At 44.7% G+C, this 24,984-nt stretch overlaps 1 protein-coding gene across 2 annotated transcripts in view; it reads right to left on the bottom strand.

The window, feature by feature from the left end:
- CCT4 (chaperonin containing TCP1 subunit 4) overlaps positions 1 to 24,425 on the bottom strand; it is a 157,459-nt gene extending 133,034 nt beyond the window's left edge. Inside the window, exons 1-3 of one of the 2 annotated variants that reach the window (XM_078649474.1) lie at positions 24,142 to 24,425; positions 8,334 to 8,386; positions 8,084 to 8,173 (exon numbers count right to left, since the gene is read on the bottom strand). In XM_078649474.1, coding sequence (XP_078505600.1) covers positions 8,084 to 8,173; positions 8,334 to 8,386; positions 24,142 to 24,262 — 264 coding nt within the window. In that variant the 5' untranslated portion in view covers positions 24,263 to 24,425. The remainder of the gene's footprint in view (positions 1 to 8,083; positions 8,174 to 8,333; positions 8,387 to 24,141) is intronic. The other variant, XM_078649475.1, reaches the window with a different exon arrangement.
- Between the last annotated feature and the right edge of the window lie 559 nt (positions 24,426 to 24,984).

Below are 24,984 nucleotides of genomic sequence, written 5' to 3'. Positions count from 1 at the left end.
TAACCATGGGTACTGAGGTGGATCCTGGCCTAGTCAGGACTCCAACTCAGGCTGTCCTGATCTGTGATGTGGACATGGCTATGTCCACTACTGTGAGTCCCAATACTTTGGGCAAGTACAGACAGACACCTTTGATAAATGATAAAGTGGCCCAAGCTTACAGGGACACATGTGCCAGTGTCACTATGGTGACACCTAACTTTGTGAACCCTGGACAGATTGTACTGGGTGATAATTACCTGGTGACCAATGCTAGCAATGTCACTACTACACATAGTGTGGCAGTTGTTAATTTCTCCTGGGGAGGGGTAACTGGCCTCAATAGAGTTGTGGTAAGTGCAGACCTCCCAGTTGAATGTCTTTTGGGCAATGATCTAGAAAACTCAGTATGGTCAGAAGTGGAGTATAGGACTCATGCAGAGATGTTAGGTATTTCAGCACATGTCCTTGCTGTGACCAGGTCACAGGCCAAAAAGTGCTTACCTGAACCAGTGCTGGATCTTGAAACTATAGACCAGACAACCCAAGAGAAAGAGCAAGAGGGTTAAGGCAGTGCCTTCCCCCCCCTGCCTCAGGTTGAGGATCAGCCCTCCCAGGAGGATGATTCTGTGATCAAAGAGGGAACTGTCCTAGAAGAGCTTGAGCCTGATCAGGTTGAGTTTCTTGGGACAGGGGGACCCTCAAGGGCAGATCTGAGGGAGGCTCAATTAGCTTGTTCCTCTCTTGAACCCCTCAGACAGCAGGCTGCTACTGAGGCTGCTGGGAATGCTCAAGGTACCCACAGAGTGTATTGGGATGATGGGCTCCTTTATTCAGAGGCTAGAGACCCCAAGCCTGGTGCTTCCAGGAGGTTGGTCATACCTCTGCAATTTAGGGGCTTCCTTCTTACCTTGGCCCATGATATTCCCTTAGCAGGACATCTAGGCCAGAACAAGACTTGGGACAGGCTTTTCCCTCACTTTCACTGGCCCCATATGTCAGAAGATACCAAGGAGTATTGTCGCTCCTGTGTTACCTGCCAAGCCAGTGGCAAATCAGGTGGCACAACAAAGGCCCCCTCATACCACTACCTGTGGTGGGGGTACCATTTGAGAGAGTGGGGATAGACATTGTTGGCTCAATGGACCCCCAAACAGCATCTGGGCACAGATTTATACTGGTGGTAGTGGATCATGCCACCAGGTATCCAGATGCTATTCCCCTGAGGACCACAACAGCTCCTGTTGTGGCAAGAGCCCTACTTGGAGTTTTCTCCAGAGTGGGGTTTCCAAAGGAGGTTGGCTCTGACAGAGGTGCAAACTTCATGTCAGGATATCCAACTGCAATGTGGAAGGAGTGTGGTGTTAATTACAAATTCACTACACCCTACCATCCACAGTGCAATGGGCTTGTTGAAAGGTTCAACAAGACCCTTAAAGGGATGATAAAAGGGTTACCTGAAAAGCTTATGCGAAGATGGGACATCCTTTTACCCTGCCTTCTGTTTGCTTACAGAGAGGTCCCACAAAAGGGGGTTGGCTACAGCCCTTTTGAGCTTTTGTTTGGGCATCCTGTAAGGGGACCCCTGTGTCTTGTGAAGGAAGGATGGGAGTTACCTCTCAAAAAGCCCAAGCAAGACATAGTGGACTATGTACTTGGTCTCCGCTCCAGGATGGCTGAGTATATGGAGAAGGCTTCTAAAAACCTTGAGGCTAGCCAAGAACTTCAAAAAGCTTGGCATGACCAAAAGGCTGTGCTGACTGAGTACCAGCCAGGACAGAAGGTGTGGGTGTTGGAGCCAGTGGCCCCAGCAGCACTCCAGGACAAATGGTCTGCACCCCACACCATTGTTGAGATAAAGGGAGAGGTCACCTACTTGGTGGACCTTGGCACCCCTATGAGCCCCCACAGGGTGTTCCATGTCAACAGACTCAAAGCATATGTTGACAGGGCAGACATGGGCTTGCTCATGGCTACAGATGGGGAACAGGAGGAAGAGAGTGACCCTCTCCTTGACCTGTAGACTCAGAACCCTGGTGATGGTTCAGTTGATGGAGTGGCCTTGGCAGGCAGCCTCACTGACCAGCAACAACAGGACTGCAGACAAGTTCTGCAGGCCTTTAGACATAGGTTTTCATTAACACCTAGTCAGACTAACTGGTGCACCCATGAGGTGGACACTGGTGACAGTCTGCATGTGAAGAGTAAGATCTACAGGCAACCTGACCATGTCAGGGACTGTATAAAGACTGAGGTGCAGAAAATGCTTGAGTTGGGAGTAATTGAGCCATCAAAGAGCCCCTGGGCCACCCCAGTAGTCCTTGTACCAAAACCTCACACCCAAGATGGTAAGAGAGAGATGAGGTTCTGTGTGGACTACAGAGGTCTCAATGCTGTCACTAGGACAGATGCTCACCCAATTCCAAGAGCAGATGAGCTCATTGATAGATTGGCTTCTGCCAAGTTTGAGCACATTTGATTTGACAGCTGGTTATTGGCAAATCAGGTTAGCTGAGGATGCCAAGGCCAAAACTGCTTTCTCAACCCCAGGAGGTCATTATCAATTTGTGGTAATGCCCTTTGGCTTGAAGAATGCACCTGCCACTTTCCAAAGGTTGGTGAACCAAGTCCTTACTGGGTTGGATGACTTTTGTGCAGCTTATCTTGATGATATTGCTGTCTTCAGCTCCACCTGGGAGGATCACCTGATCCACCTGAAGAAGGTTTTAGAGGCCCTGCAAAAGGCAAGCCCAACTATCAAGGCCACAAAGTGCCAGATAGGGCAGAGTAAGGTTGTGTACCTGGGCCACCTTGTAGGTGGGGGTCAGGTTCAACCACTGGAGAGTGAGATCCAGACCACACAGGACTGGGCTCCCCCAACCACCCAGACCCAGGTCAGAGCTTTCTTGGGCCTGTCTGGATACTACAGAAAATGTGTCAAGAATTATGGGTCCATTGTGACACCACTCAATGACTTCACTTCAAAGAAGATGCCAAAAAAGGTTCAGTGGACTGTTAGCTGTCAAAAGGCATTTGATGACTTGAAGAAGGCCATGTGCTCTGCACCTATCTTAAAGAGTCCTGACTACTCCAAAGAGTTTATTGTCCAAATAGATGCTTCTGAGGTGGGGGTGGGAGCTGTGCTTCCACAACTGAATATAGATGGTAAAGACCAGCCCATTGCTTTTATTAGCAGAAGGCGGACCCCTAGAGAGAAACGTTGGTCAGCTATTGAGAGGGAGGCCTTTGCTGTGGTTTGGGCCCTGAAGAAGCTGAGACCATACTTGTTTGGCACTCGCTTCAAGATTCAGACTGATCATAAGCCCCTCTTGTGGCTAAATCAGATGAAGGGTGAAAATCCCAAACTGCTCAGGTGGTCCATTTCCCTACAGGGGATGGACTTTGCAGTGGAGCAGACCAGGGACTGACCATGGCAATGCAGATGGTCTCTCCAGGTATTTCCACTTTGAACATGAAGACACAACTGGTCAAGGTTAGTCTAATATCCCTGCGTTGGGGGGGGATATGTAGGAGAGTAGGGTCTGCTATCCTTTTGTCACCCCATTTTTTGCTTTTTGCTTCACTGGTTTTCGACTTAATGTGGCTGTGGGCCTGCTAATCAGACCCACAGCCCTGCTGTTCTCTCTCTAAATTTCACACCATGTACTTTAGGCACATCACCGATTGGGATTTGGGTCACTCTTAGGAGTCCTTGTATGGTGTACTATAGGTACCCAGGGCTTAGGTGCACCCAAGGCCTACCAGGGGCTGCAGCATATCTTTTGCCACCCCTGGCTGGCCATCCAAACGGACAACTGGCTGATCACTCAGCTGGAGCAAGGTCGTGTAATCACCCCTTGCTTAGATATAGTATTCCTATGTCTAACCTTATATCTGGACACATATGCACCTATAAGTCACTCCTATGGCAGGCCTTAACAATCTGGAGGCAGTGTGCTTGGTTTTATGTGAGATGGTGCTCTAGCATGAGCTGAGCCTGTCTACAGCTTTCGGAACCATGTCCTTATAGCTGTTCTAGGATATTCGTATAAAAAGAGGGAGGCCCCTTACTCATCCGATACGGGACAAGGGGAATTAGAAATAAAACATAAAAAAAGTCCCAATTGATCACAGACCATAGATTATCAGAGACCTATAGGTACAGGTACACAACTGTATATTCAAGGAACTCAATTTAGACTGGTCATTATATCCATACATTCAAGCATTAATGTGTATTCAGAAAATAATTTCATAAAGCACCAACAACAAGACTGTCACAAATTATTGCAAAAGGAATTCATACATATTTAGTACAATATTTTCAATAGACATTTTATGTGTAAACAATATAAAATCACAAAAAACATTTAAAACCAATATCACAGTACTGTAGAATAAGCTAAAAAAAGAAGCAGTATGTCGACGCAGCGTTTCGGTTTTTTCGAAGTTAGGAACAATTTCCTCAGGACAGTTTCTTAGATTTAGCAACAAAAATGGGAACCTGTCGATTCCACCTTGTAAGTGTATTCCACCAACTTTGGTACCAGGTTGTACAATTTTGGTATTTTGCATTTTTCAAGGCCTGTTGACTCCGAATCGAGATCCGACACCGCCAACAGCGAGAGCCTTCGTGGGACAGTCCGTATCCAGCTCCTGGTGGTCGTCGACACCTCCTGGTCCACGTGGCTGCAGAGACAAGCTTCATGACATCACCCGATTGCTTCCCGACATCGCCTGGTTCTTTCCTGGTCACTGGCTAGTGACCCAGACTCTGTCCCCTCTGCTTTCAGGTTCTCTTCATCTTCGATCCACCCTTGGATCCAACTGGACTCTTCTCTCCTGGTCGCCTGCAGCATCTTTTCTCCAAGGCTCCATAGAACTCCACGACGAAACCCGACACACTTTGCCACCTATGCACCTGCTTCCTGTAGGTGAGGTAACGTGAGTACTGCGGTGCTCCTGTAAAGAGTAACTCTCCTAGTTTCAAGTGGTTAGCTTCTAGTCCAGTCGGAAGACTCCTAAACCTTTAACTTTCTAACTTTATGCACCCATTGACTTTTATGTGTGCACGCGTGTGCATTTAGACACTGCACCCGCATCCCGAGGGCCTCCTGCTCCCTAACTATTGTTAGTACAGTGTAGCCCCAGCGATTCCCAAGGCCCTAGGTCTTACCATTGTTCGTGACGTGGTTCTCATACCACTATTTTAGTATGTGGTTTAACCGACCACCAGGGCCTATCCATATTTGTGCAACTTTTGTATGTTATGTTAAGTTACTTGTTATGCGCTTGTGCTCCTGTGCTCAAAGAGTACAGGGGGTTGTTTAGAAATAAATACATATATATTTTGAATATATAACCTGTGTGGTGTCCTTTCATTTGGTATCAAAAGGTTTGCATATGATAAAACAGCTGGCTTCACATGCCCTCTTGAGTTTAGCCTAAGACTGCTTTTGTCCATGCTACCCCTAGGATAGCTGGTCTATAAGGTTGACTTTACAACCATCACCACAAGGGTTGTTTGGACTGGTGCAAGGTGCTCACTAGAATAGTGAACATCATATACCAGGCCAACTTCTCACAGTGCCCCCGAGTGATGTGGTGGTGCCCCGAGTGATGTGGTGGTGTCCCCGAGGGATGTGGTGGTGCCCCCGAGGGATGATGTGGTGGTGCCCCCGAGGGATGATGTGGTGGTGCCCCCGAGGGATGATGTGGTGGTGCCCCCGAGGGATGATGTGGTGGTGCCCCCGAGGGATGATGTGGTGGTGCCCCCGAGGGATGATGTGGTGGTGCCCCCGAGTGGTGCCCGCGAGTGATGTGTGGTGCCCCAGAGTGATGTGGTAGTGTCCCCGAGTGGTGTCCCCGAGCGATGTGGTGGTGTCCCCGAGCGATGTGGTGCAGCAGCACAGAAACTGAAGCTAAGAACAGGCAGGGTTGATTGAGTGCTACAAAGCACGTTCAGTTTATCAAAGCACAGAATGATGTAGTAGGGAAAAAGCAAGGGGAAACAGGAAAACACAGGGAGAGTGTATAATGATAGAGGCAGCGAGGGCTGGTTCTTGGACAGCAATCAAGTACGGGGTCGAGAAGGCACTGAATGGGAGAAGACGGAAAACACCCAGCGCCCAGGAAGGAAGATGCAAGCACACAAGCAAAACAAGCTCTCGGCATTGCAGTGGCGGGGAGCGCATTCCTTTTAAGTCTGATGCGGGGGAGCGGCAGCCTTTGAAGTCTGATTGGGGGAGGGGCAGCCTTTAAAGTCTGATGCGAGGCACAGACAAATGGTGGTGTTTGACGTGGCTGGCGTTGTGCACGTGCATAGATCACATGAACTGTGTCTAATCCGCCGTTTTGGTAGACTGTTCTTTTCCCCTTACTATAATCTCGCCGGAGCAATGTGCAAGCGCATTGGCTCAGGTGAGAACTAAAAACAGGCAGGAGGAAAATTGTATTCTACATTATGTCATAGGTTTGCCTCTGGCAGTGCACTGTTTTTGTTTGTTAAGAGAGAGAAACCGTGCTGAAAGACCTTGCAACTTTGATAACTTGGTATATACTGTTCATGAGTAGTAAAGCAGTGTCCCAAAGCGCACTCCCGTTCCCTCTCCAATTAAGAGAGCTCTATAGAATGCATGCTACCTCTACAAAAGCACTATCCTCACATGGATGTCCCCTCACTTTACTGTTAAAAACCACGTGCATTATGAACATTTGGATTATCTCAGCGCTTTCTCTTAGCTGCTTGATCTACTGCATTTTATCCACATCCCACCAGTCAGATAACAGTGATGGTGCTGACACCACTTGCAATAGATTCTAGTTAAATGTCTAGTTCCGCCCTCAGTTTCTTCTTCTCAAAACATCCTGTTTAACCTCACGATTTACCAGCCACCTAACCCCATTAATTCACCTATAGGGGATCCCAACACCCATCTCACTTACATGTTCACAGTCTCTCACCCTCACTTAATCTTAATAAACTAACATTTACCGCTTTGTTTCCACAAATTGTATGTCTGGCCTCATGACCTACATTTTTTGCCATCTTCAAACCTGCACATCTTTAGAGCTTCATCGGATTCAATAAGTAACCCCTTATCCAGTTTTGACTTTAACTCCTCCAATACCGCCATCTGATCATATTCTTCTGGATATGTTGCCTCAATCAGGCTCCTCTATCAAATTCATATGAGTGTCTAATCAACAATTACTTTATTTATGATGAGCCTCTTCTACCACACACAGCTGACTGCACAACCTTTAACTTATACTCCATCCGCTGAACTTTCATAACTAATGATGAAGTCCTTAACGCTGGTTCTTTCCAGGGCTACCTTCTCCCATTCTTACAACACATGTTCACCATGCATAAAATAAGCACATGTGTTTTCATAGTAGCCTTACACATTGCCAGAAAGCTCTTTGTGAGAAATAACCAAATATTCTCAAACACAAGAGTTCTCAGACATTCCACACTGTTAGTTACCCTGTTTTTATTGTATCCTTTATTTTACCCATTTTCACTCCTCAAGTTGCTAGTTTTGTATTGTCCCACAACAGAAGATGCCACTTTATCATGCTGTAGATGTGCACACAACTTTGCTGCCTACTTATCCGATTAAATTTACTTGCGATTCACTTTCTGTTAGCTAGGCCATTTCCTAAACTTTTCCCCACACCCTGGAGTATTTTTCCATTCGGAATTCTACTGTCAGATTGCTACTCAAATCTCTCCTTCTGTCAACAAACAATCTGTCCTATTTCTTTACTTCAATATCTGTCTAAAACCCTGGAATGCTTGGTCAACCTTTATCACTCAACCTTCTACTTCCAGTAAAGTCTAGGTTCTGTCAGTGGCACTCCACAAAGACTGAGAAATACAGTTTCTCTGAATATGTACCGCACTTGTTATACCATCGGTCCTTTCTCTAGTTTGCGGAGGTTCCACTGCATTTGATGCCCACTTTACTTAAAATCTCTGGTATGGGTATCTTGGCTACTATCGATTTCAAAGCAGCCAATTTAATTTTTCTTTCATTCCCCTCCTTCCATTTTTAAACCATTTGAATGGATTTGGTGAAAACTCTGAAGGACTACTTACCATTTTGGCTGCTGGGTGCATGACCTGCATCTGCTTCAGAATAGTAGCTCCATCATTTGTGATAGTCACATCTCCTTTCCCATCTTGAATCTTACGAAAGAAAATTCAGACAAATGCATAAGGGGAAAACAATTTGATACACACCGCTAATTCTAGAATCACAGATGTTAATGCAAACTTTTTCTGAATAGGATCGTCATCATTTGGTAATTATAATGGAATAGGGGTAATATGTCAAAGATTCTCTTACCATTTTGTCCATGCCTTTTGGTCCAAGACTAGTTCTTATAGCATCAGCGACAGCTGAAAAAGACGCAAAATTATTTTAAGGATCAGATAAAGCAAATATAGGCAATTGTAAAATTGTCCAATTTCGCAAGTGTAGGGAAATGTGAGAAAAGGAGCAGGATGCAATGCCCTCCTTTCTCAAACAAAGATATCAATATTCAATATATTTATGCACCTAGTACATATTCCTGCTTTGACAGTAACGATAGGAGAAGGATGTACAACTAAAACACACTCCTTGCCACCTCATCTCTGTCACCCTTTAAGTACTGACACTATCCCCCAAACCCAGACAAGTCTTATGGAGACTTGCCAGACGGGCACCATCTCCAGAATTAGACAAGTAAGGCACTTCTTACTGCTAGCTCTGAAATACCAAGCGAAATTGCCCAACCTACATAAACAAAGCCCATCACCCTCAGTGCTGTGTTCAAGATGGAATTTACCACCTACAGTGTAAATATTCAAGTGCAATAGGCAGCAAAGCATCAGCTATAAGTAATGAACAATAACCTGTTCTAGCAAAATTGGGTTCCATGTAAATAAATACCGCTTTTCTTGGTTTGCTGAAGACTATACATATTTTACGATCTATTAAGGAGTATGTTTTCTCATAACTTATTATATTGGTTTACCTAAAATTTGTCAAACTAAGCAACAACTAAAGATAAATAGTTTGATTTCTCATTAAATTATTCTTAGATTGCAAATTCAGATGCAAAATTACTATTAAATATTTATTTTCCAATTGACAGGCACCATTTTCCCTGTGAATAAGTGGAGCTACGCACTATCACACGACAGTGATGAACCCTATGGACAAAAGCAGAAACAAAATTACTCAAAATTGACTGCATTGAATGGTGGGATAGGCTTGAAAAAGAGGTGCCACCATTTTAGTTTAGAGTGATAATTCCTTGGATATCTTTCAGTTAATCCAGATCCTCAGAGCTAGATGTTTGTATCTTCTACAACAAAAACAGTTGACTGTTTAAGGGGGGAAAAAGAAAGCAAACGATATTCTCCAATTAGTAGGTTTGACTACAACTTGACATAAAATCCACCTAATGACAGTTTGGCTGAGAGAATATGGTCAGTGCACCAAAATAGGAAGTACTGAGATTCTTAGGAGGTGTGGAATCTTGGTCCTCATTTCCTTACAGAGGAAATCACACTTTTCCTGATCATAAATGTTTTTTTAGTAAGCGGCCAGTGTATGTTATGCTGCTATGCCTTAAGAGTATAATGAAACATTGCCTTTGGTGTTACCAATCCTGCTAAACACAGGTAAGACTTAAGAAAAAATAGGAAATATTTAAATTAATAATAATAATATCAAACAATTACAGTTCATACAGTTGTAGAGAAGTGTGGCTCAATGGTTAGAGCGGCAGACCCTGATGCAGTAGTCTGGCCAGGACCAGGGTTCAATTCCCGCCTCGGCGGGTCTCACGCTCAATTTCCTCGGACCTGATCATTCTCGCCTCGGTGCCTATTCTAATCATGAGTCCCACTTTGCACCTCTGGGCAATAGCTTGCTTAATCTCTACAACGGTTCCTCGGCGGTATTCGTACAAGCGCCGAGATGCCTACGGGTAGTCGTGCGCTATACAAGTGCGTAATCATTTCATCATAGCATAAAATCAAAAGCGGATTTATTAGCTGCTATCAAAAATGTAACAGATGTTAAGAAATAAGGTCTTAAATAATTCTTAGGAATGAATGAATATTATGCAAGATTTGTTTGTGGCTATGCAATGTTTGTTAAACCACAGAGTTCTTTTAAGCTCTTGGAAGAAACCGTTTGCACCACACTGTTGTGCCTTAATGAAAGCATAGTTCACCCAGTAACCACAACAAGCATTGGAAATGCAATCGGTCTCACATTTATGTGAGTTAGAGCTTTTGGCATTGTAAATTGGAATGCCTTTTAGCCATGTATTACTGAGTATATGTAAATGGTGTGTTGTAGAAATATGTGGGTTGGGTTTTACAGTTAGTTGTGGATTTGTGTGGCATGGAATTGTGTGATGTGGAGTGGATTTGTGTGTTGGAATTATGAGGTTTGGTGTGCTGTGGAATTGTGGATAGTAATCATGTGGCATTGAGTGTACTGGAATGATGTGGAGTGGAATTGTGTGTTATGGATTGTAATTATGTGTAATGGTATTTTCTGATTTGAAGTGGTATGTTGTTATTCTAAACTATTCTATGGGATGGATGACCTTTCAAAGGAGATGAAATTATTGGATATGTTATGTTAGAAAGCAGCAGGGAAAGAGCATCTTATCTGACGGCCACCTTCCAATTCGTTTGTAGCACTTTAGAGAACTGCAGAAAAATTAATTTGATCATCTATTTAGAAGAATAAATAATGTATTTTGCATTCCTTGAGTGCAACAATTGGGAAGGCCCTTGAATATCTTTAGAAGGAATTTCCTTTTGAAAATATGTTTCTGTACTCATTTCAACTACTGAATGATCTGCCATCGAAAGGGTGGAACGGCTACAATTGGCTAGTTTGCTATTGAGAACATGTGATGTAAGATGCTCAAAGAGCTAATCAGTGACAGTGTGACACAGGGACATGAAGCAGAAGGAGAAAGTGGGTGCGTTGATAATCATTTGGCTTTTGAAAGGGAACTGTACGTGTCAATAGCCTTCCTGCCAAAATGCTGCCAAAGATTAAAATTGTGCTTACATTTCTCACAGGCTTTAAAATACACACGGCTAAATGCTTAGGCATCAGGGTTCACAAACAGAAGGAAGGTGGTCACAATTTATATTGAAACTGCACAGAAAATGTATGAGCCCCCAAGACAAGGCTGGAATGTAAATCATATCCAGGACAGTGTATAAATCGTCTATAGATATAGCCATCACATATTTTGGAAGCTTTTGTAGCTGCTATATGCTGAAATGTGTTCCAGGTAATTGCTTCTCAACCTTACATATTGAATGAGTACATGTTGGTTAGCATCCATATCAGTCATGCAGCTCCGGGAAAGGACTCTGTTTGCCAAGGAGACTTTATCCCACTGAACATTTCTATTAATTGGGTCTTTGAACCATTAGAAGTAGGAAAGTCACAACGGTTTCATTAGCCCAGGGACTCCAATTTCAGACATACCGTAAATTAATTCATACACCAGAGTACAGTTGTAAAATGAGCAAGATTCAGTCTTCGCCCTGCGAGATGTGCATTCTGGGATTTGCCCACGATTTAGATTGGGTTAACTTTAAAACACTTTACACAGTCTCAGCAATCGGACCTCTAGAAGGAGGCAGCCTTGACTCTGAAATAAACATGTGCAATCATGTTTGCAAACAATTCACTTTTGCAGCTATTTGAAAAGATGATTTATGCTCTCGACTACCGAAAAACAAAAACTAATATTATTGAAGGGGAAGGGAAGGAGCACGCAGACAGCTACAGAAGTGAATGTAGTGTTGATACCCGATGGAAACTGGATTTGTTTGAATTGCGGTTTAAGTATACCGCTAAATAGGAAAGAATGAGAATGTGAGTTGAAATAGGGAGGTCAAGGCATAGAAACGCACAAGGCCAGAAAAGGCAAAAAGACATGGATGTAAAGAAGGGAGGGAAGAGGGACGAGCATACAATAAATTATTCCACATCTCTGTGGTAGATGAGAAGGAGGGGGCAGCTGCGAGAGAGATAACAGCCTGCAGCAAGTGGAAAGGCAGAGGGTGTGTTTTTGTTTGCCCACAGTGGTTTGCATGAGGGGTGAGGCGTTAGGATAACCCTCAAAACTCTGCGAACACTGCACAATTTCACAAAATCTACCCAGCTTAATACATTTGCGGAAAATTCGCAAATTTAACTTTGTAAGTGAAATTTCCCACATAGTCTGGTTACTCACGTTCCTCAAGATGTTTTTCCATTCACTGTTTCCATACTGCTGTCCGCAGTAAGGCATTGCTTTAATGTTCTGTCGTCTGTAGTTAAACTAGCGGTACTGTACATGACCTGTTCGTGAAGCAGGTGCCTTGAAGGGAGAACGAGCACACAGGGTCCTTCCCCCACCGGCACACACCGAGTGAAAGTAATGAAACAGAAGTAAAATGTAGTTCACAAATTGCACTTGAAATGCACCCAATGTTTAAGATAGCTGCTCTTTGCGATTTGTGCGTTTTCCCTCGTTTTGCAGGTGGTGATTAGCAGCACACACAGAGCCTGCGAGGCTCTTGTCCTTTTTAATGGAAGCGCGCGAGACTCCGATCCCCCCTCTCAGACGTTGGAGCAATCAGGGAAGCACCGTCTTCCTCTGGCGGGTGTGCGGGGTTCTCCTTGGTGCACGGGAGCCTGCCTTCTGGTGTTCGCGCTTCCTTTACTTTGCGCACTACTTAAAAACAAGTATTTGCAATGCAATACGACTCGTATTTACGAGAGACGTATTGCATTACAAATGGGAGCTTCCGTGTTCAAGACGGCACGAACAGGAGTGGGGGGAGGGGCGAAAAATCTGCAAACTGCGGTAGGGGGCGGGGACACAGGGCAGCAAATAGTGTTCGAGTAAAGGGGCTAATCCACTTCATTTAATTTATTTGGGAGTTTTGATACGGTCTGTTGTTTTTCAATGCGATGTAACGTTTTTAATATCACCAGCACTTCCTCACTTCACGCACTGTCACTTCATATGTGAGCACTAGAACAATTACAAAAGTACTTGATATCCCATTTATGCAGTTAATAAATGTGTTGTCTCTTCGCATAACCCTGGGTCCTGTAAATGATTACCTACCTAGTCCAATTGGGACTACCGATTCAGATTAATACTGCCTCTAAATCACTAGTAGCCCTGGCTACCAGAGTACCTTTTTGGCCTCGTTTAAGAAGGTACGAACAGGAGTGGGGGCTGAGGAGGGGGGGATCTGCGAACTGCAGGAGGGCGCGGGGGGACACAGGGTAGCAAATAGGGTTCGAGTAAAGGGGCTGATCGCCTCGGAAGGCGCAAAATGATGACAGACGTCGAAGCGGGACTAACAAGCTAAACACCAATCACAATGCAGAATTTATGATTAAAGCCAATCAAAAAATGGGCGGAAAGTGGGTGGGGCTTCCCCCACTATAGTGTATACAGCATCTCTCGACGAGACAGCGCATGCACTGCCTAGGCGAGACCTAAAAACAGTAAGTTTAAGGTCCCCCAGTATGAGGACTATCCCATCTGAAACTGCTTTTCTTAAAGATTTTCCTGCATGAGAACCTTTGTGGAGGGCACTATTTCACAAAAAGACACCAACTATATTCTTACTGGTCACAATGATCATTAAGCACAAAGGGACCACTGCAAAGAGGTAATCACAAAGTGAAACAAATGCCCTTAAAAGGGCCTGAAATCCATGACCAACAGCTGTCTAAAGGACTTAATCACTAGCAGCGGAACTCCACATTACTATGTTTGTCACAAATGAATCTTGGCTGGTGAAGAAGCTGCATAAGAAAATTTGCTTTGCAACAACAGATATAGGACTCAATTAACTAATCAAATAAAGACAAATGCATTCCATGGAAAGGTGAACCACTACCATGGCGAGGCATCTGATGAAGATGAGCATTTGGGGACAATTGCTGAACACATGCTAGCTAATCGCAACATTTTTCTTCACTTCTATACATCTTGGGGCACTCGATCACAAAAATATCACATTTTTACATAGATGGCATATAGGTTTGCCAGGAACCTGGAATGCAATCAAACTTGCACCTACTCTTCTGTTCACAACAGAGCACGTTGCAACTAGATCTTGATGGGTATCATTGGTTAATCAACTGTAAATTCCTCTCCTTCGGACCCGCAAGAGAGCTCGCTGGATGTACTACTTCACCAGGGATTTGATTTGTATGAATTTATTTAGATCAAGCATATCGTTCAGACATGTTATGCACTGTAACGGGTAGGGAATCAGAGAAACAGCTAGTTGGATGGATACATCAATGGAGTTTGGTATGGTTATGATTAAATGATGTGAAAAACATAACAATGAACCTGGAATTAGACAGATTTTCTGACAGTGCCATGCTGGATGGGAGCAAGCTAAACAAGCACTGGCGTTGCCAATAGGTCTCGCAGTAGGAAAGTTGGAGCTATTGGTTTTGTAAATGACAAAGCCCTTTATGTTTTTAAAATGAAAAGAAAAATAAAAGGCATTGTTATTTGCAATTGTAATAGCTCCAACTTTCCTACTGCGAGACCTATTGGCAACGCCAGTGCTTGTTCCTTCTTAAAGTGAGGTTGCGGCCTGCCACACCGTCCGCTGTGTCAAATTGTGCAGGCTGACGTCACTCCCTCCCCCCTCGAGTATACAGACCCCTCCCCATGGAGACTGGTTAGAAATACAATACTTTTAGCTGGAAAACAAAAGTGCGTTTCTCTGAAGTTTTAGGAAGCGAAATTGCCACAGCCCATTACAAAACTGTCACCTTTGTGAATTCTAAAGCTGAACAAGATGATGAAACAACTTGCTATAAAAAGTAACTTTAAAAACGTGGTTGAAAACAATTAGAATTAAAAAAAATAGAAGGGAAAAATGTATGTAAAAGAACATATTTCACGGGCAGGGCTGGCGCAGAGGCTGCGAGTGTTGCACGCCAGCACGTGGAATCACCGTGGGGCACTTTAGTGCCCAGTGTCACGCGCCTGGCTGGGGCATGTTAGTGCACGCAGCCTCGGAGGCACTCGTCCGTGCGATAAGCACCAGTGCACAGGAGGGGGGTCAGATATGTTATTACATATAGTGTGTGTGGCTTTTGTTATCATATGGAGTCTGTTGGGATTTTGATGGGGCTTGGCGCGTGGAGTCGGAGTAAGACGTGATTACATGGCGTCTGAGTTAGGTCTGATGTTACACAGAGAGGGGGTCGGAGGTGTATTGTGACATCCGGGTGTGTTCTGCGTGGGACATCTTATGTGAATCTGGATGTAAGTGCCAGTACGAAGGGCGAGGGTGGGTCCAGCTAGTGCTGTGGGACGTGTTACTACCTCGAGTCTGGGCGAGGTGTGTTATGTGGAGGCTGGGTGGGATGTGGCATTACGTGGAGTGTGAATGGGACGTGATGGTATGTGGAGTTTGGGAAGCCTTAGTACATGTGGTCTGAGTGAGATATGTTATTACTTTGAGAGTGGGCGGGGCGTGTGGAGTCTGCGTTGCATGTTCTGTTTATGTGCAACGGGGTGAAACATGGTATTAGGCTGAGTGTGGGTGGGAGTGGGTGTAGGATGTGGTAACTGGTGTCTAGGTGGGATTCATTACTATATGGAGCCTGGACGTGTAATGTGGCATCTGAGTGAGGTGTGCTATTATCCAGTCTGGTTTGGATGTCTTATGTGGACTCTGGGTGGGTTGTACAAATATGTGAAGTGTAGTTTAGATGTGGTATTAGGTTGAGGGTGACTGGGAGTGTGAGCAGGATATGTAATTTGGGTGGGATGCGTTACTATTTGGCATCGAAGTGGGTGTGTTATTATGCAGTGTACGGTTTGGATCTGCTATCTGGAGTCTGGGTGGGTTGTGTTATGCGGCATTGGAGTGGGTGTGTTATTATGCAGAGTCTGGCTTCGATGTGTTATCTGGGGTCTGGGTGGCAAATGATATGTGACATTGGAGTGGGTGTGTTATGCAGAGTCTGGTTTGGATGTGTTATGTGGCATCTCTGCAGAATTCGAAGGGGGGAAACGGAGACGTCGGAGAGTGACTAAGAAAGAGGCAGAGGAAGTGAGACAGGATGGAGATTCGAGGGGGGAAACGGAGACGTCGGAGTGTGACTAAGAAAGAGGCAGAGGAAGTGAGACAGGATGGAGAGAGGGTCAAGGCCGAGGAATAGGAAAGATAGGCACATGACGAAAGAGAAATTAGGGTAGACTGAAAGGAAAGGGGGGGGGGAGAAGGTCACAAAAGAAAGACTGGCAGTGAAACAGAGGCAGAGGAAACTGAGGAGGCAGAGTGCGAACACAGAGTAGAAAGGCTTGTGGGAAAAGGCAGATTGTGATAAAGCAGAGACGTATAGACAGACGGACGGAGGTGCGGAAATGTTAACAATGGGATAAGACGGGTAGGAGATGAAAGGCAAGAACAAAAAAATGCGAACAAATGCGTGCGCCGGGAAACTGAGCCATGAATAATTAGGGGAGGAGAAGCCGAGAAGCCGCAGAGCGCACGCTGGGCGAAGCCCTTTGATGTGCTGTGCGGCCGTTAAAAAAAATGCAATTAGGAGGGAGGGAGGCTGATGCGCGTGCTTGTTTGGTCACGTGATTCACGTGAACTTAAAGAAAACCGCAGCAAGAAGCCCTTGGTTTGACGAGGATTTTGAGGACATGAATTCTCGCTCCGCTCAATGCGCTTGCGCGCATTGATAGGTCGCGAGACCTAAAAACTGAATGATAACAGTAAAGTAGTACTGCACTGTGACTAGTTGGCGTAGTTGGTGATATGCTGTCCTTAAAATCAATAATGTAAGACTACTTTGTGTCACCCTGAGCTGCTAGCATTTCGTGGATTTAAAGAGTTAAAAAAAGGGACGAAATGTGTGTGGAGGCAAGAGCATAGTAAAGCTTTCAGTTATTTTAAAGAACTTATTTTGAGTGTAACTGCGTTAAAGCCATTTATGAATTGTGTTAGTGGATGTGAACACTGTCCCTTTAATATCATGTGGTCTGAGGCATTACAGTACCATGAAGCAGTAAACAGAAGCTGGGCTGTTGAGAGACTGAAGACCTTCCTCTGGGGATCAGGTTTTGATCTTTATACTGAGCAAAACCCTTTGATGAATTCAATGGATGCCAATAGAGTGGCAAAAGCATTTTCAAGACCAGTGCATCTAATTTCGAGACTGCAGGAGTATCATTTCACCGTCAAATATAGATCATTTTTAAGTAATGACCAAGCTGAAGGTTTGTCAAAGCCACAGAGTGAAATAGCAGCTACTTAAGCTGAGCGAAAGTTGAGTGTGTTACTGTGCCAGTAAATGCAGTTCAGGGGATGTGATGGAGTTGTAATTAGTAAGGAGTGAATACAGGCTACTTGAATGATGCTGTGTTGAGGGAGGTTAAGAAGCTAAATGTGAGAGGATTCTCATCTGGCATCAATTTAAAGAATGGTTTGAAGTATTTTTTGCATGCAGCTTCAGAATCGACAGCGAGTGGAGATATAGTACCAAGACAGAATGTGTGCCTAGAGAGAGCATTCATGAAAATGTAATACGTGTTGCATGCTGCGGACATTATGGAGCCACAGCTACACAAAATTGTCTCACGCAAATAGATGTCAGTGGTTGGCTCTTTGATCTTTTATGTGCTAGATTTCACTTTAATCTTTATAAATTCATCAACTCCGTTACTACGGATTGGATTTTTGTCGTTTTGGTGTCAATTTATTCAAATGTATTCTATTTTTTATAAAATGGTTTGGGAATTTTCTTCTGTTGCGTTTCCACTTTAATACGGTTTACGTGCTGCATGAATACTTTGCAACATGCCTCCAAGTTAAGCCGGACTGCTTTTAGTGCCACGCTACCCAGGGTTAAGCACAGGCTAATTTAGAGACATTTTGTGATTCACCCTGCAAGGAGTGTGGCGGTTGCTTGCCCAGGACTTATGCCCCACCCAGTCAGCCAACAACCTAATTTCTCACAGCTAACAATGCCAGAAAAGCTTGAGGACATCATTTAGAATGCCCATGGCTGCCTTGGGAGTATGTTGTATTAGCTATAATATGACCTCATAGCTGGGAAAGATAGTTCAAGAAAATATTTGTCTGGTTTGGATTTTTCTCTAGATGAAATGAAACGAAGTGAAGTTAGTAGGATGGACATGAAAAGTAGGATTGTCTTTTTTGCACAAGGTAGTTTTAGGAGTTTGCCTACATCAATCTTAATGGGTTTAGAGGACTGTATACTGGGAGATAATGAAAAGATCTGTAGCAGAGCCCAAGAAAAATGCGGATTGACTTTGTACTTTCTATATAATATACTGCATGTTGGAAATGATGTTAAATAATGATAATGAAGAGCAATAAAAAAAAACGCAAGACAACGGAGTTCAGTGAGTTTAAGAATAGTCTGATTGTTTAAAACGTTCCGATGTTAAGCACAAATTTACAACACTGTATCAACCATGGGGTAACGGTGCAGAGGAGAGAGCGAACCGCATCATTAAAGGTGCTATACTATTGGTGAATAAGGATTTGTGGATTAGCAAGAAAAAATGTTGTTGGCTTTTCGAGTAACTGAATACCATTCTACTGGTTAAAGTCCTCTTGCAGAAAGCATTTGACCGTGTACACTGGCCCTACCTCGAGAGCGTGATGGCACGGTTCGGGATGGGGGAGAAATTTCGGAGCATGGTGTTTAACTGTTATAAGTTCCCGTCCGCGGTGGTGCGGGTGAACGGCTGCGGTTCGGGGCGATTCAACATTGAGCGCGGTACGAGACAAGGGTGCCCCCTCTCCCCTCTTCGCGCTCTACATGGAGCCCTTCGCTCAGAGAGTGCGACAGAATCCGGAAGTGACGGGCATAAGAATGGGCGGCTATACCCACGCGATCAGTCTCTATGCGGACGATGTAATTTTCGCGCTAGAGAGCCCGAAGCGGTCGTTGCCCGCAAGCATAGCCGAACTCGAGGCTTTTGAGAGAGTAGCAGGCTTCAGGATGAACGTGGCGAAGTCCACTACTTTAGATGTTTCCCTCCGACCTGCAACTAGACGCGAGCTGCAGGGGCTCTTCCCCCTACGTTGGTCGCGGGACCAAGTGCAATATCTGGGGATCGCGCTGGCTCCCACGTTGCAGGCAACGGTTACCATCAACTATGAGGCAATGAGTAAGAAGGTTAAGGAAGAAATGAGGAGATGGAACAAGGGGACAATATCTTGGCTAGGACGGGTGGCGGCTGTCAAGATGACGGTCTTACCCCAAATTCTGTACCTGTTTCGTGCTCTGCCTTTACAGCCCCCTAAGGGGTGGATTCAACAGATGCAAACTGAGGTGTCCCGATTTGTGTGGCAGGGCCGTGCCCCCCGAATGCGCCGTGCACTTACTACTCTGGCGCCGGAATCGGGAGGATTGGGGGTCCCAGACTTGCGCAAATACTTCCAGGCATCTCAATTGAGATACTTGGTGGAATGGAGCAGGTTGGAATCCGACAAACACTGGCTCTTCCAGGATCAGGCGGTAGCCGGGCGCCCGTTGCAAGACATTCCGTTTCTCCGCCGATCGCACCGTCCCCCGAATCTCTATGCCTCTCATGTCACACGGGTCCCGTTAAGGGTGTGGGACGCCACCAATCGTGCATTTGATCTCACTACATTCCCTTCCCCGTTCACGCCTATCGTGAGCAATCCCGACTTCACACCGGGGACTGAACCTGGGGGTTTTTCACGCTGGAGGGAGAGGGGTTGTAAGGCACTTTACCACATGTACACGACAGACGGGATTGTCCCCTTTCAAAGCCTGAAAGACGATTTCCAGATGGACGAAAGACCGTATGAGATATTGGCAGGTTAGGCACTGGGCCCTGCAACCACAAGTTAGAGAATCGGCGGACAGGAAACTGTTGCCGTATGAAAAATGGTTGGTGACACGCACCTCAGACGCGAAACTTATATCCGACCTGTACAAGATGCTGCAGCTTCCACCCTCACATTTCCATATCCCCGGTAGGGAACGGTGGAACAGGGAGTTAGGGAGGACTCTTAGCCATAAGGATTGGGAACAAATATCATACCGAGCACGACACTCAGCTTACCATGTAGGCCTCACAGAAACGTTTACCAAGGTCTCTACTTACTGGTAACGCACTCCAGAACGGCTACACGAGATGAACCGGCTGATCGATGACAGGTGCTGGCGCAACTGTGGGCAGAAAGGCACTCTAACACATATCCTGTGGGACTGTCCAGTTATACAAGCGTACTGGTCGGAGGTACTTGATGAGATTGATGTGTGCTTTGAGATCGAACTGCCCAGATTTCCTGCTTATACCCTGCTAGGCCTCCCTAATAGATTAATGTATCCTTTGAAATCTCGGCGGGGGAGACAGATTGCAATCATGTTGGGCTCAGCTGTTCAGAATATCTTAATACACTGGCGCACACCGACCATTCCCTCTTTAACAGGGTGGCTACACAGGCTGTGGCATGTTCTGGGGATGGAAAAGCTCTCTCTCACATTAGCTGGGGAGGTAGACAGCTTTGAAGAGCTGTGGCAGCCTTTTCACGCACTGCTGTCCACGGAATTCAAGGAAATAACGTGCCCTAGATACCTGAGGCTCATGCCGCCGATGTGAGGAGCTGCTTGATTGGAGTGAATGAGTGTGACCAGCAGGCGGTGCTGAGGAGAGGGTGAGTGCCCGAGACAACACCAAGGCTTTGTTTTACATAACGCTGGACAGAGTAGGGAGGGGGGGGAGGGATTGTTGGGGGGAGTTTGTTTATTCATGGAGGGTTCGACTGGTTTGGGTATGGCTTCTGAAACTTTTTTGCATATTACGACTTACAGGGTCGGGTGCTGGGCGGCCCTCAGAGGCCGAGACATTCGAACTGCATTTCGGAGACGCCTTTGGCGCGAGCACTGACCCGTTGTATAATTGTTTACCTCTACCACTGTACCTTTCTAATAAAAATACTTTAAACATTAAGTCCTCTTGCTATTAAGAGAGGACAGGTAGGTTATTCTAGGAGTAACCCAGAATGGATGGTTAAGAGTAGGATTCATCATTGGATCCCCACAGATGCCAAAAAAATACGTTGAGGCTTCCAGAGTGAAGTATCAAAGGTATTATGATACTAAACAGAGCATGAATGAAGTAATGCAGTCTGTACCTACTTCACCAAAAGAATAATGATGTGAAAAGTCGTGAAGAAGGGGGGGGTGAGGGCGACAGGAGTGTGAGGCACAGGGGAAGAATTAATTTTTGCGTCAGGTGGTGGCGATGCTTGTGGTACTACCGTTCAAACTAAGGCTGACAACTATCGGTGGTTGGCTGATGAGTAATTCCAGAAAGAGAATTCCGACGGGGAAGATGTTGAAGAGATTGAAGTTGTGTTGCTGCGAAACAGTCTTTGGCTGCTTCTGATGCAGTTATTTGAATGACATGTTTGTAGAAAATAATTGTGGGAGTGATTATGGTATTGTACACAACGTGCTGAAGAGCTGCAGTGCAGGACGGGTTGCCCATTGAGAATAAAAGAGTGAGCACTTTTGGTAAATGCATAAAGTTTCCTAGGAAGCTATGTGATTGTTCTTAACATATTTCATTTAAAAGTATCAATTTACCTTGTCTATTTTCTAAATACTTACTACATATACGTTTTGTTCGACAGGGATAGAGAAGTTACTACTATAAGTAGTCTATTTTCTGTTTTGTTTATAGAACATTCAATATTTATAGTTCTGTGTGGTAAATAGTGTTTCTTGGAATGTTGTTTTTTTTTTAGTAGTAGTTGTAAGGTGGTGGGAAGGTGAAGTACCTTTCATTGTGACTGCTCAGGAAAATAAAGCAGTTACTTGGATCACTTTCTTTGCCATCTTCACTACAGTATTAAGTGGACATGCTAGTAGAACCAAAATGTCACTTTTTTGTGACAATACCATAGAATAAGATAAAGGATATCTTATGATCCAAAGATTTGTCTTCTTACTATGATTGGTCTTCAGAAATTTGTACAGATGTATCGTCTTGGTCGCTCATTTCGAGTGCGGGCCGCTGCTCTGTGGAACTCCTTACCCCCGGCAATTCGCGCCATGAGCGATTTGCTCTCTTTTCGTCGCGCCTTAAAAACATTTCTATTCCCTTAGTTAGTGTGTTCTGTGCTGTTTTATTTAGTTGTGTTGTGTAGCTGCCTTGTCTGGCGCCAAGACGCTCCTTAGCTGGAGCATTTGCGCGCCTAATAAAAACCACATAACATAACATAACATAACATAACATAACATAACATAATGATGTAGAGAGTATGCGCCAACATTGTGAGGCTGTATGGTTCTGGTAATGGAAACAGGTTAAGTAGCAAGTAACGAAGATAACACAATTGATGGAGATAATACTGTCAATAAAATAAAAGACTCTATTGGGTGTCTCTCCAACTGTATGATATTGAAAACTAGCTTACGCGTTGCTGCGATCTCAGAAGAAAGGAAATTTAAGGAAACTTGTTATGATAACATTCAATTTACATTGTGTCATTTTTATTTAAACTTATTCATTTTAATATGGAAAACATTTTAAAGTGTTGTTTTAATTCCGTTTATTTAGTCGAGTGCTTGGGATACATGGTATTTTTTGTTTTTCAGTCTGGTGCGTACACAAATAAATCAGAAGGTTTTCCGACGTGTGAGCTGGCCACATACAGTTGTCCATGTGAGAAGCACGGATTCTCCAAATCTAGTCCACACACTTGCAGCGATTGTCCTTGTGCTTTGTTGATGGTCATTACAAAAGCGAGTCGCAATATAAACTGTAAACGTTCAGTATTGGAAAGATTATGAGGGCCCCGGGTGGCCGATATTTAACAAATGTTTCTTTTTTTTTGCTAGAAACCTTCGCGGGAGTGTACTCAACAACTTATCAAAGTTTCATGGTGATCGGATGAATGGTGTAGTAATGCATAAAGGACAAACAGACATACTTTTATATATATATATATTTTTTTTTCCGCTTTAAAGCCCCCCCTCTCCCGGCCAGGAAGGAAGGGGCACTCGCGGGATGGTTTTTCAAACGATTCAATTTATTTTTATGCTTCGCACAAACGCGTTTCGGGAAACCCCTTTATCAATGTGTTCACTATATATAATAGATATGGTGTGGCGCCGCGGCCAGGGCGACTGACTCCGGAATCTGGGGATCACGGTTCGATCACCGGCAGCAGATTAGCCCAGCACCATGTGACTCTGGGCAAAAGCTTGCTTAATCTTCCCGACGGCCCCCAGCGCCTAGAGACCCTTACAGGTGATTGTGCGCTTTACAAATGTGGATTAATATTATTATTAAAGGGTGCAGTACCAAGAAAACTTATATAAAAGAGGGTGTAAAAATACTTGCAAGACTAACAAAAAAAAAAATATATATATATATATATATATATATATAATGTATCGATTAGCTGGTTCATAGGTTAATACATTTTCATGTATATTGTTTGGGGGATTAAGATATGTTGAACATGCTAAGCACGCCACTTGGTTTACTGAATTCTACATACATTTTACTTTGTGATAGGTTTTGGAACGTTAGCCTTTGAGTGTTATAGTTTTTCCCAATAGCCAACTTGTGGGATGGGGGGGGGGGGGGAGCTCTGTCAACTTGGTGGATTAAACAAACTTGTTTAGCCCTTCTTTGATCTAGGACTCTGTAGTGACTGCACGACCTACATACAAGACCTCTTCCTATTGTCCATGTAGGCTTGTGTAACAACTTTGCCTGCTAGGGTTAGTACGACTATCATCATAAAGGAGAAATTGAAACTTCAAGTCCCAGAATCCAACGTGCTATTAGCTAAACAGAACGAACTGCCTAAACGGCAAGCACAATTCTATGGTGGCATCAAAGTCTGTTATGACAACACTCCACCCAGTCGTTAGGGGCAGGTGATTTGCTGGTCATGCTGACAAAACCACGCCTGAACAACGGCTGCAGAATGACGCCTCGCGCAGATGAATCGCACACTAAGTGTGTGAGCTCCCAGCTTATATTGCATGGTCGCCAATAGCACGAAAAGGTCCTGGCAGATAACACTACAGGCCCTGCCACTGTTCATACCTTTCCCGGCTGAGATGTTGCTGAATCGGATCTGCGCCGGCTTGTCTCGGTCCTGGTAAGCGCCCTTGATCCTGGCGCCGGTGCCGGCGGTCAGCACCCGTGGGGTGGCGTATTCGGGCATGGTCCTGGCTGCTGTGCGTGCGGCGGATGGATGTAGATACTGGGCGCCCCCTACTCCAGCCAGCAACCTTCAGTGAAAAGAAAAGGAAGCTTCCAGTGAAACGCCGGTTAGACAGGCGGGGCGTCTCTGACGCCTCTGGTGTGACGTTAGAAGCCCCATCTAAGGCACAACCTCTAAGAGCAACAAAAAAAGGACTAAAGACAGGGGAGCGCAAAACACGCCAACTCGGCGGCCATACAGTAATGCTACACGTTCAATGTAAATGTAACAAAAAACAGGCGAAACAATATCTAAGGGCAGCATATTAAGTGATGTCAACACTTGTATAAGTCCTCCTGAAGACACTGGCATCCGTAAAATACATTACAGTTTGAAGAACACAGCCAGTATATATTTAACAATGGCCTTGACTATACCATCGGTACGATAAAGGAACATGGGTTGGAGGTCCGGTTGTATGAAGTCTAATTTACATTTAGGAACAATAGTGGTTTCGGACCTACGTTAATAGTGTTTTAAAATGAGTACTTCGATATCCGTATATCTATACGTGTAGTGCATTGTGCTCGTCTGTAATACAACTGGTGCTCATGTAAAGCGCTCTGATACATTCGGGTCGAGTTTGCGATATATAAAACTAAATGCAAAAAAAGAAAAACCCACACGTGGTTTTGAAACGTCCGGCTACTCCTACCATGATGCCAAGCACAAAGTCTCTATGG

The sequence above is a fragment of the Lissotriton helveticus genome, chromosome 6, assembly GCF_964261635.1.
Source record: "Lissotriton helveticus chromosome 6, aLisHel1.1, whole genome shotgun sequence".
In the NCBI taxonomy this organism is placed as follows: domain Eukaryota; kingdom Metazoa; phylum Chordata; class Amphibia; order Caudata; family Salamandridae; genus Lissotriton; species Lissotriton helveticus.
Note: the sequence above shows the minus strand (reverse complement) of the source record. Positions and strands in the feature narration are given on the sequence as shown.